The 18,044-nt window shown below is 45.9% G+C and overlaps 1 protein-coding gene across 1 annotated transcript in view; it reads right to left on the reverse strand.

Annotated features, from left to right (window-relative positions):
• Window positions 1-16,486, reverse strand: part of DPYS (dihydropyrimidinase) — a gene marked incomplete at both ends in the record, with an annotated part of 75,421 nt that extends 58,935 nt beyond the window's left edge. The window contains 2 exons of the mRNA XM_080909420.1: window positions 2,810-2,968; window positions 16,223-16,486. Of these exons, the coding sequence (XP_080765546.1) occupies window positions 2,810-2,968; window positions 16,223-16,486 (423 nt within the window). The remainder of the gene's footprint in view (window positions 1-2,809; window positions 2,969-16,222) is intronic.
• Between the last annotated feature and the right edge of the window lie 1,558 nt (window positions 16,487-18,044).

Here is an 18,044-nt window from a genome sequence, read left to right on the forward strand (position 1 = left end):
GCTTCCTGGCCTGCTTGGGTTCCAGTCCTGACTTCCTTTGGTGATGAACAGCCATGTGGAAGTGTAAGCTGAATAAACCCTTTCCTCCCCAACTTGCTTCTTGGTCATGATGTTTTGTGCAGGAATAGAAACCCTGACTAAGACACACAGGTAGCTATGAATATCTTATAAGGGATGGATAAATAGAGTATGATTTGTCTTATCTAGGTGGGCAGTTTGTATCAATATCAGTTGACTCTGGGTTTATTGTGTGGACGTTTGGTGGGCTGAGAGTTTACTGATATAAATCTGATGAATAAATTACAAGCCTCTCGAGTTTTGATTTTACCAGGTTACTGGGCATTGTGACAGAGCAGAGTCCGCAGCAAGAGAGTCAGGAGATAGGCGGTTGTTGCATGGGGCTGGTGTAGCAGCGACTCACCATGGGAACCATATGGGTGGTCATTCGATGTTGGAGGTAGCCATGGCTGCGAGATTGCTGCTGGGGCCAGAGAGTAGCCAGGGGTAGCGTGGCATGGAGATTTATTACATTTTTTAAATATGTACCACTACAGGAAGTAGTGTAAGAGCCAGAGGGGATGGAGGACTCCAAGAAAGCAATGCTCTCCAAATCACCATGAGCAAAGCTCATATGAACTCACAGAGACTGAGGCAGCACACACAGGTCTGCACCAGGCCCTCTGTGAATAGATTACAGCTTCCAGTTTAATGTTTTCATGCGTTTCCACAGTGAGCCAATTAGTGCCTTTGTTTCCTGTGCCTTCCCTTGGGCTTTTTTCCTAATGTCTTGTCCAACTTTAATGTGATAGTTTTTGTTTTTATCTTACTATATTTCTGTATTATCTCTTAGAAGCCTGTTCATTTCTAATGAAAGGCAGCAAGGGAGGTGGGGAGAAACTGGAGGCATAGAGGGTAGGGAAACTGTAATCAGAATATATTATGTGAAAGGGAAATCTATTTCAGGAAAAGGTGGGAAAAGACTAGAAAAAAATCTTCATAAAAGGGGAAAAGTTGGTGTTAATTAGATTTCTCGGCTCATGCCCTGACAAACCACACCAACCCAACAGGGTTCCACGTGGAGAGGTTTAATAGAACAGGGACGGACAGGGGTCAGGGTCAAGGGAAGAAGAGAAGAGGGGGGGAGGGGTTTCAGTCTTTTATAGGGGTAGTGACGTCACTGTTTCCAGGTGAAGGTGGGTTTCTGAACCGTGTATCATGCTTTGGCTGTTTCCATGGCAATGGATGTAGGTGGCACCATAGCTGGGGGTGGGAGCTGTCCTAATGCCAACAACAAAAGTTTTAACAAATTGACTTGTGTCCCCTAACCCTTATGGTAAAGTCTTAGGGCCTTATTTAGAAGCAGGCTTACTGCAGATGTGATTGGTTATAATGATGTCACTGGTATACATTCTAACGCCTGATGATTGGTTGTCTTCAAAAAGAGGAACCCGGGATGCAGGTATGTATTAGGAGATGTACGCAGGAGTTAGAATGATTACCACAGACAGAAGCTTCTAGAAAAACAGGGGATAGCCTATAGGACAAAGCAGCCATGTAGATTCCTTGGCCTTCGAACCTTCAGGACTGACAATAAGGTTCTGTTGTTTGAGTCTTTATTGAGCTCTTGGTTATAGTAACACAAGAGAACCTGTGTTTGGGGATCTGTTTACATGTTAAGATATGAGAAGGACTGATAGAGACTAACATTGCTGCCTCTGTGTCTCATAAAATAAGAAGGGGAGGGAAGGGATGGGGAAGGAAAACAGAAGGGAGGGAAGGAGGGAGGGAGGGAGGGATGGAGGAAGGGAGGGAGGGAGGGAGGGAAAGGAAGAAAAGGAAGTAGGAGAGGATGGGAAAAAAGAAGGGCTTACATTTAAAGGTATAAAGCTGACCAAACTCATCATTTAACTATCACTGTGGGAGAAAAATCGATTTGGGCAATGGACTATGATCTTTGAAATGATGTCTGCCGGGTACTCATTACAGACCGGTCATTTGTTTTATCCACTTGATGTCGGAAGCAAGTTCTGGAAGGGAAGCTGGTGTATAGACTACTCTGTTACTATCACCATGAACCATCCTCCCCCAACTGTAACATTTCTGAACAAAGTCCAATATGAAGAGACAAATTAGGGCATAAAACCCAAGGAGAATTGTTTCCTAAGGCACACACAGAGAATTTCCGGAGAAATATTTTAATGGCTTTCAAAATCATCTTTCCTATCTGAATCTTACCATTTTCTTCATGACCTAAATAATTATCGGGCATGGAAGGGTGTTTTGAGGTGTCCCATAACCGAGCCTCAGGTGCTTAGTGTTGGGAGAGCCTAAGTCACAGCTGGACACAGCTGGGAGAGGCCTTAGAACCGATCCTAGCTTGTCGGGAGTGGAAACAGAGGCTTTGGATTGGAAGGAATTCTAAACTCAGAATTTCTGTGACTTTTCTTCTGATAAATTAAAATTTTCTAATATGGTTTAAAAGATTCTAGGCCCGTGAAGGGTGAGAATGAGAGGGACCGGTCCTATGGAAATCAGAGGAAATGTCCACAGTTCCTGAATTAAATACACAGCGAGGCTACTGTGCACAGGCACAATGGGAATCCATTGTGCTTTCTCTGGTGCGTTTGCGCTTTAGTGTTTTTAACTCAGAAGAATGTGCAACGAAGATGTGTCCTTCCAGCCCCAGTCACCCCTGAGACAGGGACACCGCCATCAGGCCTTTGCTGTATGGTATGGCCAGCCTCTTGCTGTCCTACAGAGCAAAGGTCAAGAGGGTGAAGCAGAACACATTGGAAGCCAGTTGCTTTACCTTGTCACTCCACCACGTCACCGCCACGTGCAGGCTATAGTCACAGCAGACCTTGGGGTCTGCCCAGCGGCGCCAGGTCTCAAAGGCCTCCATGAGGGAGCTGCCTTTCTGAGGGATGGCAAAATCGATGATCATGGTGGTACCTCCAGCCAAAGCAGCCTGCAATCAAAGGAGGGTCTGATCAATGGATCCTGAAAAGCTGCACGTCTGTCAGCCCCTCGGGCGGCCTGACGGGTCCAGGAATTGTCAAAGATGCCGCTTTTCCGAAGACCCGGGAGGCACGAATAGACTCCCCTAGAACTAAAGTTTGAAGTCTTAAAACGCCTGGAGCCGCTTCTGCGGAAGGAAGCAAGACGATAAAGAAGAGCCGGAAGTGGGCGGATGCGCTGACTTTTCTCAGTTCTCACAACTATGTCTGGGATGAACTACAATCCAGAAATGGAGGGCTCACCTGCCGTCCAGATCTTGCGGCCATGCCTTGTGCTGGAGGCTTGTGTAAGGACAACGAAGGAAGGAAGAAGGCTTCCTTCTTCTTCACCCGCTTGCACTTACTTGCCCGAACATCTGTTGGAGCCTGTTTCTTCAGGACTCCAGCTTGCACGGAAGTCCAGGGAAACGCTCAGCCTTGTGGGACTGAGCAACTGCTGGATCCTTGGACTTCCCGTTGACAGCTGCCCATTGTTGGGTCAGTTGGACTACAGACTGAATCATCGCAATGAGTCCCCTTATTAAACAGAGACATTCCACACTCTCTGTGGCTCTCGAGAACCTTGACTGACGCGGTGCTTGTGCTGGCTCTTGCCTGCAGCCCCGGAACTTGGGTGGCTGAGGCAGAAAGGTTGCTGTGAGTTGGGGTCCAGCCTGGGCTACAGAGTGAGACCATTTCTCAAGACACCCTCAGACGGGAAAAGGAGAAAAAAATATATAAACCATTTTGAAAAACAAAACCAACCAAAGGAAAAAAATCCCAAACTATACAGGCTATTGTAAAATCCCACTTCCTTGGGATCCATTTTAGAGAATTACCTTCCAGCAGCCCTGTGTCTGCTCAGGGAATCCTGGAAACCTTCCAGCACTAGCTAATGCCCCTGCACCCTGGGATTTCTGAGGATGCTTTCATCTTTCTTTGATTTACATCCGTGGCCACCGCCTATTCCCACTGCTCTGGTTTTAGCTCAGAACCTTTTCATCTCTAGCTGATTTCTAGTTGGAGTTTTTTTTTTTTTTTTTTTTTTTTCTCCCCAGTTCTGCCCCAAGCATCAAGCCAGAGAGCCTCAGTTCAGAGGGCATTTCCAACCCACAGCTAAGCCTCTTGGCTCGGTTTTCCTGTGAGGGAAATGTGCTCTGGTTTCAATAGCACAGCAAAGAATGCTATCATTAACACTTGAACTGTGTGTGCCTCCTGGGCTAGAAGAGATGATTTGCAATGTCCTTGAAACAAAGAGATGCTAAAAGTCTGAGGTAATGAATATGCTAATTGCCCAGTTGTGATCACTACGCAATGTTTACTCAGGTAAAACACTACACTCTGTTAAGTCCGTGGTTATCCTGTGCCAACTGAAAATTTTAGAAAGTTAATGCTTCTTGTTGCCTCTGGGATGAAGTTTAATCTTCATGAACTTGGTCTCAGTCATTGCGTCCTGCCTCAACCCTCCATAGACCTGGTGGCCTATTACGCTACATTACAAGTAATTTAAAAACTATTACAAAAAACAAATGCCTTTGGCTCATTGTTTAAATTGATTTAATTTAAGCGAAAAATCACAAGGTGGCTAATGCATTTTTAATTGCTGTACTCAAACAATGTAGGTGAGGAAAACAAACAGAATCATGGAAGAACGGTGGCCCAGTAGTTTACAGCAGGACTCTGGGGGCTTACTGGCTCTATAGCACAAAGCTCAGATTGTACAGCCAGCCGGATCTCCTGAGAAGTTTCTTAACTTCTGTATTTGATTTTTTCATCCAAGAAGTGAGGGCAACGCTGCATCTGGACCCTCAGCGAGCAAGGAGGGCTCTATTGGACAAGGTGTGCAACGCACGTCATCAGAGTCTGCCTCGTGAGAAATGCTCTGGAACCCATCGTGAGCCTTGACGTCCTTTGTTTATAATTAGGAATTGTCCCTCTTACACACTTCACATCTGGGACGTGGCTTCGTGGTAACCCAGGAGGGGCAGTGTCTTTCCAGCCTCACTCTGGTCCCACGCTGTGCCTTGGGTGCAGCCTCTGCTCTCCTGGCCTGGAGTGTCTCCTCTGTCCTCCCCTCCCCCTCTCTCCCACTTCAGGATATATTTTTATCTGAGCACTTTGTTAGCCCTTTAAAGAACATTGTTCTTGTTCCTGCAGAAGATACTTATCTGCAGTTCCCAAGAAACCCCTATCAGTACAATGACAAGACTTGGGGAAAGGAATTCAAGGTTTGTATGTTTATTTGAATAGAGATTAATCTTGTCACCTTCTTCCCTTTCCATGTGCCTTTCCAATACAACAAGGAGTCCCTCAGGAGTGGAGTGTATTTCTTTTTCTAGTAGAGAACTGTGAATCAAAGTGTTAGAAAAAATTTTTCATAGGTCTACAGATTTAGAAAATCCCACATCATGAAGGATGTAGAGAAATTAGGTACAAAGGTCCCTCAGAACTTGAGAAATTGATGCCATTTCTTCTAGTAGATTAAAAAAAAATCTGTGTTCAATTCCTTTATACAGGACAGCCTAGCCATTGTATATCAGGAGGCACAGCCTCCTGTGTACATCCCTAGATTTCTCACATATGCAAATACTTTGTAAATAATTGTTACCCTATATCGTCCAGGAAAAATGAAAAGAAGTTTGTCAGAATTTGTCCACCAGAAATCGATTAAAAATTATTGCGGGGGATGTCCCAGAGAATGAGCTGTCTGTTCCCGGTGAGAGGCTATAATGATACAGATGCCAAGGAAATCATTCTGGAGTTTCTTAGAAAGTTAGATAGAGGAAGCGTGACCCCAGGGGTCTACTCTCCGGCACATACTCAAGATCAGTGCAAACATGTCTACCCCCAAGACTCCTGTGCCAAGACTCCAGTCAGCGTTCGCTACTGTGGTGAAGACGTAGAAACTGCCCGTTAGCTGATGGGTACACAGCAACAGGGCAGCCTTCAGCCTTCAGAAGAAATGGAAGCCACTCCTGCCACCGCACAGATGAACCTCAGAAGACATGAATGCCAACGAGAGAAGCCAGTCATGAAAGGGCACACACCGCACAACTTATAGAAAATGTTCCGGAGAAGAAAATCCACAGGAGCAGAAAGAAAAATGGAGATTATCTAGGGCAGAAGAAGACAACGAGAGAGAAAAATGGGGCCTCAGATGCAGTTTGACAAGAGGAAGAACAACGGTGAAGGAAATGTTCTGACACTGTGGTGATGTCTCCATGATCTGATAATAGTCCAGAAACTATAAAACTGCACAATTAAATGACAAATCTTCATTGCATGTGACTTATGTCCTGATAAAAATGTTATAAATTCACCACACATAGCCATTACATAGAATGGAGGAAGGGTCACACATAATTATGAATCCTTTCTTCTTCCCTCAGGTTGTGGAGAGAAGAGCCGTTGTCCCCAACCTTCCTGATGCTGTAACACTGTAATACAGTCTCTCATGCCGTGGGGGACCCCCAACCACAAAATTATTTTCATTGCCACTTGGCAACTTATTTTCCTACTGCCATGAATTGTAATGTAAATATTTTTGGAGGAAAAAGGTTGCCAAGGGGGTCGAGACCCATAGGTTGAGAACCACTGGTCTGGAGGGCGTGCCTGAAACACAAGTAATTGTAACACAGCATGCTGGGGTAACAGACGGAAGGTCCATTTCTACCCTCAGAGGGCTATAGAAGATGCTCCCTGTGGGGAAAATCTTACTAAATTGTCTGAAAAGAAATATAGAAAAGGTTATTAAGAATTGAGAGGGGGAGAGGGAAGGGGAGAGGGGAGAGAAGGGGGAAAGAGAGATATATGCAAACCAGAGAACTGAGAAAGTTTGGATTTAAATTAAAAGTAGGCCTTACGTGTGAAAACTGTCAACGATGGGTATCTAACCCAGCACGTGCTAGCCCTGTGCTCAGAACTAACTCATCTGGAGTCTTGTACCTGTCAGTCATCCCTAGGACTCTTCAGTATTGCTAGCCACGACGCAGAATAGAGGGGGCCCAGCAGAGGGCGCTCATTACACAATACTTGGCAGCAGCAGGCCAGGGACAGAGCCACTGTGCAAAGAAGGCTCCGAGGGAGCCTGTGCCTGGGAGGGGAGTCAGAAGCTTTGCAAGATGCAGACGGGATCGTGGCCACCCAGGACCATACAAAATGTCACTGGCTGGAGGAGAATGACAGGACGATGGTTGTTTGTAGGGCGAAAGGAAGCCAGTGGGACTTGACTGTCCCGGCAGGGCAGAGAACTGTCAGGCTCTGGAGAAAGCTGAGCTCAGGGCTGCAGGGCCCTGAAGGTAAAGTGCTGGGAGGCCTCTCCATTCAGAGATGTTTCCGATGCTGATGCTGATGAGACACGGGCAGGAGAAAGAAGGGGAGGCCTTCTTGTAGCAGATGCTAGAGAGGCTCTGAGAGAGACAAGCAGGATGCAAGAAGAGATGGTGACATAGCCTTCTGCAAACACCAACAGAAAGAGAACAGCAGCCGCAGCCAGGTTAAATGTCTTCACTGAGGATTACACAAAGTAACCACTAGTGTTATTAGAGGTCAGCTCATTTGTTCTGTAGTGAAACATTGTTTTCAATGTCTGCTACATTTTTTATTAAAGGCCTAACTTTCTTCATCAAAAGTAGTTTACACTAAGATGTAACATAGGAAAATAGGTATATAAGGTGTAAGTCATAAGTAGAGCTTTGGGTGGTGCCCTAGGAGACAGAAGGGCCACCATTCTTGTAAAACTAAAGCAGATCCTAATTTCTGGGGCTAATGTTACATCTTCTAATTAACTAGAAGCAGGAAAGAGAACAGAGCAGGGCAATTTCTTTTTTCTTCCCCATTCTGTTTCTCCTCCCCTCTTCCCTTCCTCCTCCTACAAGACTGGACAAGACTTTGGATACTCTAGTGAATAGGAGGACACAGCCTGACGCCATGGAACTATTGTTTTTTAACTTCTGGTTAAGGGTTCTTTCACTTGTCGGCCAAACAAAATGCTTTTACCTCTTCTAATCTTGGCTCATAAACCAGTTCTCCCAGCTCCTAATTTCTTTGGCTGGTTGCCCTCGAAAAACTTCCAGTTTCTTTAAACCCCTCTTTTGGGGGCAAAAGAGGCTACTGTGACTCCAGTTTAAGCACAATAGAGCTTACCCAGAGATACCCCCCACCGTGGGTCATAATGTTGCATGTTCTTACTGAGGAATGTATTAGGTTCTAAACCACTACAGCAAAGTCCCCAAAGCACATTCTTCTTATTTCCCATATCTAAACGCATCCTGAAAAGTCTTACCTGGTTCACTAAAATTGACCACAGAATCCAAATAAAGCAAAAAACAACCTCACGGTACAGTTGGGCCTTGAGAAGAAAAGGTCTGGGCTGAACTTGTAGCTATCTGGTAGTCACAATTGTTTGCAAACAGACTTTACAAGCTCAACCTGAGTCCCAACCTCATAATTTTTAGGGTTTTGAAGGTGTCCAACGCATGGTTGCCGTCCAAAATCTATGAGTTAAAACATTGAAGACATAGTTTATCCAGATTTGCACCAAACTCTGAAATGTCTCACTAGAGACCTTCTACTTTTCTTCCCCACATTCTTATACCCAGTCCCTATACAAAATTCCTGGAAGCCACCACTGAGGATCCCAGGAGTCCCTCCACCATCTGCACTGGCACCTTCTGTGCTCTGTGTCACTTTTTATAAAAGCCTAATTAGATAAACAACAACAAAAAAGTAGCAAGAGGAGAAAGGACAGGGGAAAGAGAAGAGCAACACGTGGACTATGGGGAGTTTGAACTCTTCCCCGTGGGAGTGTTCAAGACAACAGACACTCAGCTGAGAGGTGGGGGGGGCACAGGGTATACACCTACCCCTGGGATGTGGGCTTTGCCCCTGGGATGTGGGCTTTGCCCCTGGGATGTGGGCCTTGCCCCTGGGATGTGGGCCTTGGCCCTGGGATGTGGGCCTTCCCACATCTTAGTCCTATTTGACTTTGCTCTGCCCTTCAGATGAAGGATCAGCTGTTGGTACCGGTCCAAAGGGCCTGGCAGATCTCACTGCATTCCCAATTCCTCGGATTTTTGTTGTCATCTCTTGCCAACCTCTTTGTGCCTCTCTAACAATGCTGTTCTTTTCTCTCTGGGGCTCAGCCATTCCCCTCTCAGAGAGAGATGCTAGTCATTTTCTTCCCTCCCTTGACCCCTTCTCTGACGAGTGATTGATTCTCAACCGTGGCCACAAGATAGAGTCCTCCAAGGAACCTGACCCCGCCCTTCACATTTATTGATGTTGCTTCATTTCTGTATGTCCTGTGCCTGTTACCGTGCTGGGCTCATACATGTACTCCAGAGTGTTTAAGAGAGAAAAGAGAGGGGCCAAGGTGCCCAAAAGCTTTGTGTTAGAGGGATGACTGTTGGCTTTTCTGTTCACAGATTATGAAAGCTATACATTTTGTATGTTGCCAGAAAAATGCCATTTTCTCAAAATTATGGCTAGCCCTACTCCTAGATTCTTCCATGTGAATGTGGAAAGGAGACTCTGAGCATATCTGAAGGTTCACTGTTGCATAAAATTCACCAGATCAGTTTGCACCTGGGCTCTGAGGGCACCATGTATTGTCTGTTTCCCTTTCCCTGCCTTGGTTGCTGTGCTGGCTGGTTTTGTGTCAACTTGACACAAGCTGGAGTCATCACAGAGAAAGGATCCTCAGTTGAGGAAATGCCTCCATGAGATCCAGCTGTAAGGCATTGATCCAGCCCATTGTGGGTGGAGCCATCCCTGGCCCAGCCCATTGTGGGTGGAGCCATCCCTGGCCCAGCCCATTGTGGGTGGAGCCATCCCTGGGCTGGTAGACCTGGGTTCTATAAGAAAGCAGGCTGAGCAAGCCAGGGGAAGCAAGCCAGTAAGTGACATCCCTCCATGGCCTCTGCATCAGCTCCTGCTTCCTGACCTGCTTGGGTTCCAGTCCTGACTTCCTTTGGTGATGAACAGCAATGTGGAAGTATAGGCTGAATAAACCCTTTCCTCCTCAACTTGCTTCTTGGTCATGATGTTTTGTGAAGGAATAGAAACCCTGACTAAGGCAGTTGCCTTCTAGAACTTGAAGATGAGACCTTATTTCTGAAGACATCTCACACTTCGAATATGGGACTTGGTGGAATCAAGCTGAAACTGACCTGGAAGCCTCCTCCTTGAGAACTGTCTCTTAATAACATCAGAAGGCACCATGCAGGAGAGAGGAGCGATTGGTAGTCCCGCCCATGTATAAACAAAGGAACCTCAACAATGAACCTCACCTGCATATGCAGGATACCCACCGTGCTGCAATACTGGTGCTTCCGTCTTGGGGGTGACCACCAATAGTTCTTGAGACGTTTTCAACAGGAGGGAATTCACGCCCAGTACTGAAACCAACTCAACTAATGACTCAGGGCTAGAAGGGCCATAGACTCACGGAAAAAGTCTACTGCTGTCATTTTCTTAAGCCAATATAATATCTACATACATTGGAAGGAATTGATAGTATCAGTTGGCACTTAGGTATCCAAAATATGCCATTGCAGCATAAACATTACTTCGAGCTAAGGGCATTTGAGGATAGGGATTTTCCGTTCTCTCACCTCTGCCATCAAATAGAACCACTATAAAGAACCCAATTATTATAAACACCCATCCCCAGAGTTTGGCTTCTGGGGTCGACGGCTCATCACTGGGGTCTACACGCCTCAATATACATTGCCAAGCTGTCCTCTCCCTCATGTGTTTCCCTCATGCGTCGCTCCTAAGACTCAGATGTTTGTCATGCCTGTATCTCTGCTCTCCAGCCTTTATTAGGAAGTTATACTTGTCAGTGTCCATCCCCCACAGCCCCTTCCCCCACCTTCTCTTCAGATGGGATATAAGCACCAAGCTGTAAACAGTTACTGGAACACATTTCTCCATGAATCTCCAGCTACAGCATGTATTAAAAAAAAAAAAAGCTGTCCTCTCTGGCAAAACTAACTTCTGCCATTTCAATTTTTATGTTCCCAGTTACAAGCCAAGAGGGGAAAGAAGGGCTCCCCAACAGTAACCTTCATTTTGACCAGCTTTGTTAAACTTTGAGCATACTTCAGTCAGACAAATGAGGGAGAAAATATGGAATTAAAAATGTATGGAGTGTAAGAGTCAACAAAACAAAGGCAAATCCTGGACTTGGGTCCTAACACAGCACCCCCAAGAGGCCAAAGCCCTATTTAAGAGGAGAGTTCCAAATTCATCTTTGAGATGTTATTTCATCTCCTTTTGAGTAGTCTAAATGCTAGCTTTATTATCATTAAATAGACATTTTTTAAAAGCATGAAATTACAAATTGTTCTCAGTGCTGGAATAACCAAATAATATGAAGGCTTAGCCTGTCTAGTAATTTTAAAAATAAAGACATTCTTCTATTAAATTGACAGAGTGAGCGTGTGCGTGTGTGTGTGTGTGTGTGTGTGTGTGTGTGTGTGTGTGTGTGAAGCCAGTATGTGCTAATGACCAGGATCTTGTGAAATGTGGGCTATAAAGGAACACACACAACAAACAGTCTGAATACATCAAACTCCTTTAAAATGGCCAACATTTGTTTATTCTGCCATGGAATTCTGGGAATGACTTCCCAGACAGCTAGCAAGCATCTGAACAATGGCTGACCTGTCTGGCTAGCTGTTACCCCTTAGATGGGGGGTACACTTGGTTTGCAGTGCCCTGACTTTGAGTTGTGATGTAGACACACACCTTGCTACTTAAGAAACATATAGGTAAAAAATTGAGACGTCTGAACAGGCCATGAAATTGTACACATCTGTGACAGTTAACATAGGCAAGCATTTAAGGAACATGGCTAACTCTGCTTGTAGTAGACACATGCTTGTATCTCTCCCTACAAAGAGAAGTCAATAGATACATGGAAAATCTTAAGGCTGTAGGTCACCTAAATACAAGTTTTCTTTATTCTATTGCATATTTGTATCTTTTAAATGCAATTTATTATACTAATACATATTGAATGCTTATAAAAGCTCTAACCTTTAGATTTTAGATCGATAGATTTTATTAATCGAATGATTAGTTTATACCCAATGAGTTACTTATCCAATGAAGGCTGACACCCCAAGGCAGGAAATGATGATCAGAGGTCACTGGGTCAACCACCCAGCTCTTTAGCTACGTCTAGTCTGGCAAGCGATAGGAAAGGGCATCTCAAGTTTCTTCTACAAGGTGAGAAAACTCTATACACACAACTGCAGAAACGCTTAATCACGGAGCTTGGCTGTAATCACCCGCATGGCGTTTCAGCAAGACGTCCAGAGCACAGCTTAATTTCCTGTCTCTGTAATCCTGAGAACTTTCTGTCTTTTGAAAAAGAAGATGAGAGACAGAAAAGGAAAAAAAGACAGAAAACGGAAAGGAAGAAAAAGAACGAAAGCATGCAGAGTGGTCAGCCCACACTTCAGCCCCCTACCCCCTGGCCCACCCCACCCCCACCCTCGTTCTTTGGAGGACATGCCCTCTGCCTGTTGGTTAGTCCGCCATTGTTTAAATGCATGTCCACCCACCCAACCTGAACCTTTGTCTCACTATGAATATATACATCTTAAAACTTGCAGCACTCTTATAATTCACGCTTTTTATTACAGAATGTAGTCACGATGTAATTCTTTCGGGTTTATCGAGTTCACAGTATCTACTGAATCTACAAGAAATCACACGGGTTTTCTGTGTGGCTACTGAGTTCTTGGAAGACCGCTTTACATCTAGTGTAAAGGCACAGGCTGAGGGAAGACTTCCTCAAAGCAGAACACCGTTTCCACTCCTCAGGCCGGATAGAAAGCTTTTACCTGTAATTAAGTAACACCATCACAGGCTTTAAACCAAACCTGACATATGAGTTAGAGTTAGAAAATACATGACCTTTAGTTGACCTATATTTCATCTTCAGACTGGGCCTGATCACAATGATCAGTAAAAAGAGCACCAGAAACAATTTCTCTTCTACTTGTCAGACGTTATTGATTATCCTCATGGCTACAGAAAGCCAGAAAGTAGCCTTGCTCTGACCTTTTGGGCCCACCTCTTAATGGCACAATGGGTCATATTTATTTTGTGACCTCCTGGGCACGAGGCACTCCTTTCTGTGTCCTGTGGCTGTAAGTGCGTATTTGGATATAATACCTGTGACAGGTATTCAGTCTGATAATCAGCATTGGGGAGGTGAATTGCAGAGCAAGTGTATTCCCTGAGCACGTCTTGTGTTTCGTTTCTGAGAATCCCATCTTATATTAACACATACGTTTTGCAGTTCTCTTATCCACCACTGGCCGATGCTAGATCTGGATGTTTTTCCAAAAGCACAGAGCCTGGCAGGTTGGAACTCAGGAGAGGGAGTCAGGCTCTGCTGAATTCTGAAAGTTGTTGACTTGGACATTTCCTAGGTGTGCCCCTAAGGCAGGTACATTTTTCTCATTCTTTTCAATTGTTAAAAATATAGATAATGGCACCCAGGATTATAAGGAGCAGTGTGTAATTTATGCCCAATTGGTATACAGCGTGTTCTCTGGAATAATTGTCAGTTATCAGCACTAAAATGGTGTTTCTTTAGGCACTGAAATATGTAATACGTTCATTCTCTACAAAGGGTCTCTTTATCCCTACTTTTACAAACTGAGGACTCGTTCATCAACACGTCTGGAGAACTGTTGTATTGTAAAGACTATGAAAAGAAGACAAAAGGACCCCATGGTGTCTTCTTGCAGAGCCCTGGTTAGTGAGCAAGTGTTTGTGTGGGTCTGGGTCTTTCTGAATTGTTCTCTTGGGATCCATTTTTAAGATCAACACCAGCAATCCAGCCCTACTGTGAGCAGACGTTGCGTGTACAAAGCTTTCGACCTCTCTCTCTCTGCTCATCCTATTTCCTGCTCATCACACTGACTAAGAGTAAGTTTTGTTTTACATTCTGACAATCTTTAAAAATAGAAATACCCGGGTTCCAACACATATGCAGTCACCAACTCCAAGCACTATAGCTGATCCCAAAAAGTATTTACTGGCAGGAACCAGGTAGAGATGCCCCCTCAGGGACTGTGCTAGAGTCATATAGATACAGCTGAACATGCTAGCAGCTAACCATTGGTCTGAACTCGGGGACCCCAATGAGGTTGCTAAAGAAAGAACCTAAGGAGCTGAAAGGGGTTGCAACCTCCTGGGAAGAACAACATTATAAACCAACCAAACCCTCCAAAACTCCCATGGAGTAAAACACCAACCTTTGTGCGCACTTTGAGAGACCGATTGATTCAGTTGCATATGTAGCTGAAGATGGCAGTGTCTGGCATCAGTGTGAGAAGAGGCTTTTGTTCCAGAGAGGGCATGTTTTCCCAATGTAGGGGAATGCTAAGGCAATGGGGTGGAGAAGGGGCTCAGAAGGGAGTGCACCTTTGTGAAGGCAAATGAAGTGGGAGGGGAGATGGGAGTGAGGTGGGGTAAAGGCATAACAATTCAAATGTAAATAGAGTATCTAATAAAAAAAATAAGCAATAAAAAAGTAAAAAGAATATAAAAAAATTTTAAAATAGAAATAGCCAGAGACTGCTGGTGGCTAAGTTCCACCATGTGTTGGCAGCTCTCTGCCCCATGCTTCAAGGGGACAGATACCTTCTCAGGGAGAAACTAATCCATCTCTACTTGCTATAAATGTTTCAGAGTGTCTAAGAAGAGAAAGAAACAGCTGCCTGGATCTCAGGACCCACATGGCTAATTCTGAGAAAGGGATGCCATGGTTTTGTCCTCACCATTCTAAATTCCCTCCAGAGCTGCTTCATCCTGAACACTGACCAGACCAAAGGGAAGGAAAGTTACTGTGAAGCCTTCAAGAGGATGCTTCTGAGTCTGGTAAGCGGTAGACAGGACTGTGCTCTCCACTCTGCAAATGGGGTTTCTCAGAGTCCTGCCCTGACGTCAGCAATCTATTGTCAGTGACAGGTCTGCAAGGACAGAATCGGCTCACACTGTAAATGATAACAGCTGGTCCACAGCTTCACACACAGGCTCAGACTTCCACAGTCAGGGACACACGTGCCCAAAATGATGTCAAGAATCTACAGCATACGAAATGAAGAATCACGAGGGGATAGACGGAAATATTGGCGGGTGTGGAGAAGGTGCTCGGGGGTGTTTTTCTTCTTTCTAGTTTCCTATCATTATTCTAGTTCTCTACAATTGTGAATTGTTCCATCACCGACAGATTCCTTCCAAGTATAAAAATGTGTTCATGTTCATGACATTTTGCAAAAAAAAAAAAAAAGATATATATTCATAATATAGTTCCAAGGGTTTGTCCTGAAGAAGAAGATATTCATTAACCCGATGGCAGACACTGGTAATGAATAACCAGGAAAAAGCCTTCCAAATGTTGCATTCGACAGCGTGTCCTGAACCCTTCTCTCTGGGTCAAATCTGCCCGCCTTTCTCCTTTCTGTTAACTGTTCTGTGTGGTCGCCAGAGGACTGGGGCAGTTGGCTGGGGCTGGGCAGGTGTGAGGAGGATGGAGGGGTTGAAACCAGGTCAATAATGAAATAAAGAGCCTGTGGACATCTCTGATGATCTGTCTCTGCTTCCTGGAGCAAGCAGCTAGCGCAGGGGTTGGAGAAATCACTGTGGTGTGCGTGAAGGCCCTAAGAGAACTCCTAGAAGGCATCATCTTCACAGTCCTGGTTAGGCCATCTGACTTCTACGGGCTTGGGCCCTAGGGGACTCTGGGATGCCACTCACCCACGCCTCCCTACTCACAGCAGTATCCCCTAGGTGAAAAGAGTTTTCACTGGTTGGCAGGAGTGAGAACCCGCAGAAAAGGCCTTGAGGCCGATTTGAAAAGCAAACAAGCCCACAGTATAGACTATAGAGCAGTTTTGCAAACCCCCAGGGATTATCCATGAGAACTGCAGGCGCCAGGAGGTGGTGCCTGGAGAAAAGAGGGCTGGGAAGAGATTCGCCTCCAGAGTGCCAAATAATCCAGAAGGAAGAGTAGGGGGGCCGTACGCTGGACTAGCAACACAGAGCACAGCATAAGGTGTATTCACTCCAGATGAGCGTCCCTTTGTGCCCGCCCACAGCTGGCTCAAGGGTCTCACTCCACCCCAGTCTCTAGCACTGCCCAGGAGCAGACGAGGTGGAGTCGCTAGAGACCCCAGATCATAGGCCGCAGGGTTGGGTACCTTGGTGCCCTGGTGGAAGTCGTCGACTGACTGCGAGCCCATGAACGGGAACTGCATGTGCGTGTGCGTGTCAATGCCTCCCGGCAGGACGAGCTTCCCCGTTGCATCTAGGATCCGCAGCCCCGGGGGTGTGCTCCCGGGAGGCAGCAGGTCCCGTCCCAGGGCCCGCACCACGCCATCCTCCACTAGCACGTCGGCCACCTGCGAGAAGTCATCGTTGACCACGCGGCCCCCGCGGATGAGAAGTCGTCCCGGTGGTGCCATGGCAAGGGGACCTGGGGACTGCGAGCGGGAGTTAGTTTTCCTTTGAGTTCTCCACAAAGTGTGCCCAAACTCCCTCTCCCGCTGGGCTGAAGGTGGGCAGATCCCTGGGTGGCGGATAAAGTACAAGGGTTTAAGTGCAGGACACCGGTGTGACTCCACCTCGGGAGGGCTGTCCTGCCACAGGCGTGAACAGAGCCTAGAGCACACCCCCTAGTATCCAGTTACCAGGAGTAGGGTATCCGCTGAGTTTATGGGCTGATAGAGGAGAAGGGTCTTGGAATTTGAAAACTGCAGCCCCAGGAAAGATACTTTAGTGAAAGAAAGAAATTCACTTGGTTCCTTGGTGAGCAACGCCTACACCAAAAGAAAGAAGGAACCTGCCTAGTCCACAGCACCAGAAACAACACCTCAAAACAAACACACTTGACCTGGCTTCCCCTTCACAAACAGTGAACAAACCACCGCAGTCTCTGTGATTGGCAGGCTGCGCTGGCGTTTTGGAAGATTCTGGTCTCCAGACAGATATGCAAAGGCTGAGGAGAGACGGGTCTTTGCACCGGAAGCTGACAGACTGAGGAGATGCCAGAGAGGAGACCCCGAGGGAACTGATCAAGGCAGGTTGATGGCTAATCTTCATTCTCAGTTTGATGTGACGTAGCATCGCCTGAAAGATGAACCTCTGGGCAGGCCTGTGTCAAATTTCCAAAGCATCAGAGGATCCACATCTCAAAATGATTAAAAATTAGAATGTGCCGATAACATAAAGACCCATAGATCTGGCTGTCAAGCCAGGAAGAAAAAACGCCGAAACCTCGGGAAGGTTATATAATTATTGTCAAGAGGCCTTTGTGCGTCCCTGAAAGGGGTAATTACATACACAATGAAACTCCCACAAGCTGCGCAAGTCAACACCGCCCAGAGAGTGAGATTGGATGTCCCTGCTGCCACTTGTCCAGATGAGCCATTTCAAAGGTTTCTTTATCTTGGACACTTCATATCGTGACACAGCACAAAACAAACCTTCCACATTTAATTAACTCAAAAGTTTTCTCAGAAGAGGGGCTTGTGGGGCATCTTGGAGGAGGCAGGAAATGGCTCACTGTGATTCGCAGACAGTAATAGAGCGCAGGCTTTAAGAGAGGCTGGCTACTAGACTAAGAAGGCAGTCGTCCCCCCCCCCCCCCCGTGTCACCATCCCCACTCAGCACCTTCCAGTCAGGAGCCTGAACAAACACAAGCTCCCTGGGGTAGCTTGACCTCCAAATGCTATCGCATGTGTTTCTGAGGCACTTTCCCTGTGGCGGGAAAGAATGTTCTGGTCTATTAATGACCTTCTGCCTGGATGGGTGGAGGTTGTAGAGTTTGGGGACACAGGCAGAACTGAGGGGTCGAAGGAAAACTCTGGCTTTGGTACAGACTCCACGTAGCTTGGGCTGAACACTCCAGGGCCTCGACCTCCCCATGTAAAGGGCTGGGCTGACAGAAATTTACAAGCTCATCCTTTTTTGTTTATTAAATTAAATTTATTATTATTATTATTATTATTACTATTATTACT

The sequence above is a fragment of the Micromys minutus genome (genome assembly GCF_963924665.1).
Source record: "Micromys minutus genome assembly, chromosome: 33".
Taxonomy (NCBI): domain Eukaryota; kingdom Metazoa; phylum Chordata; class Mammalia; order Rodentia; family Muridae; genus Micromys; species Micromys minutus.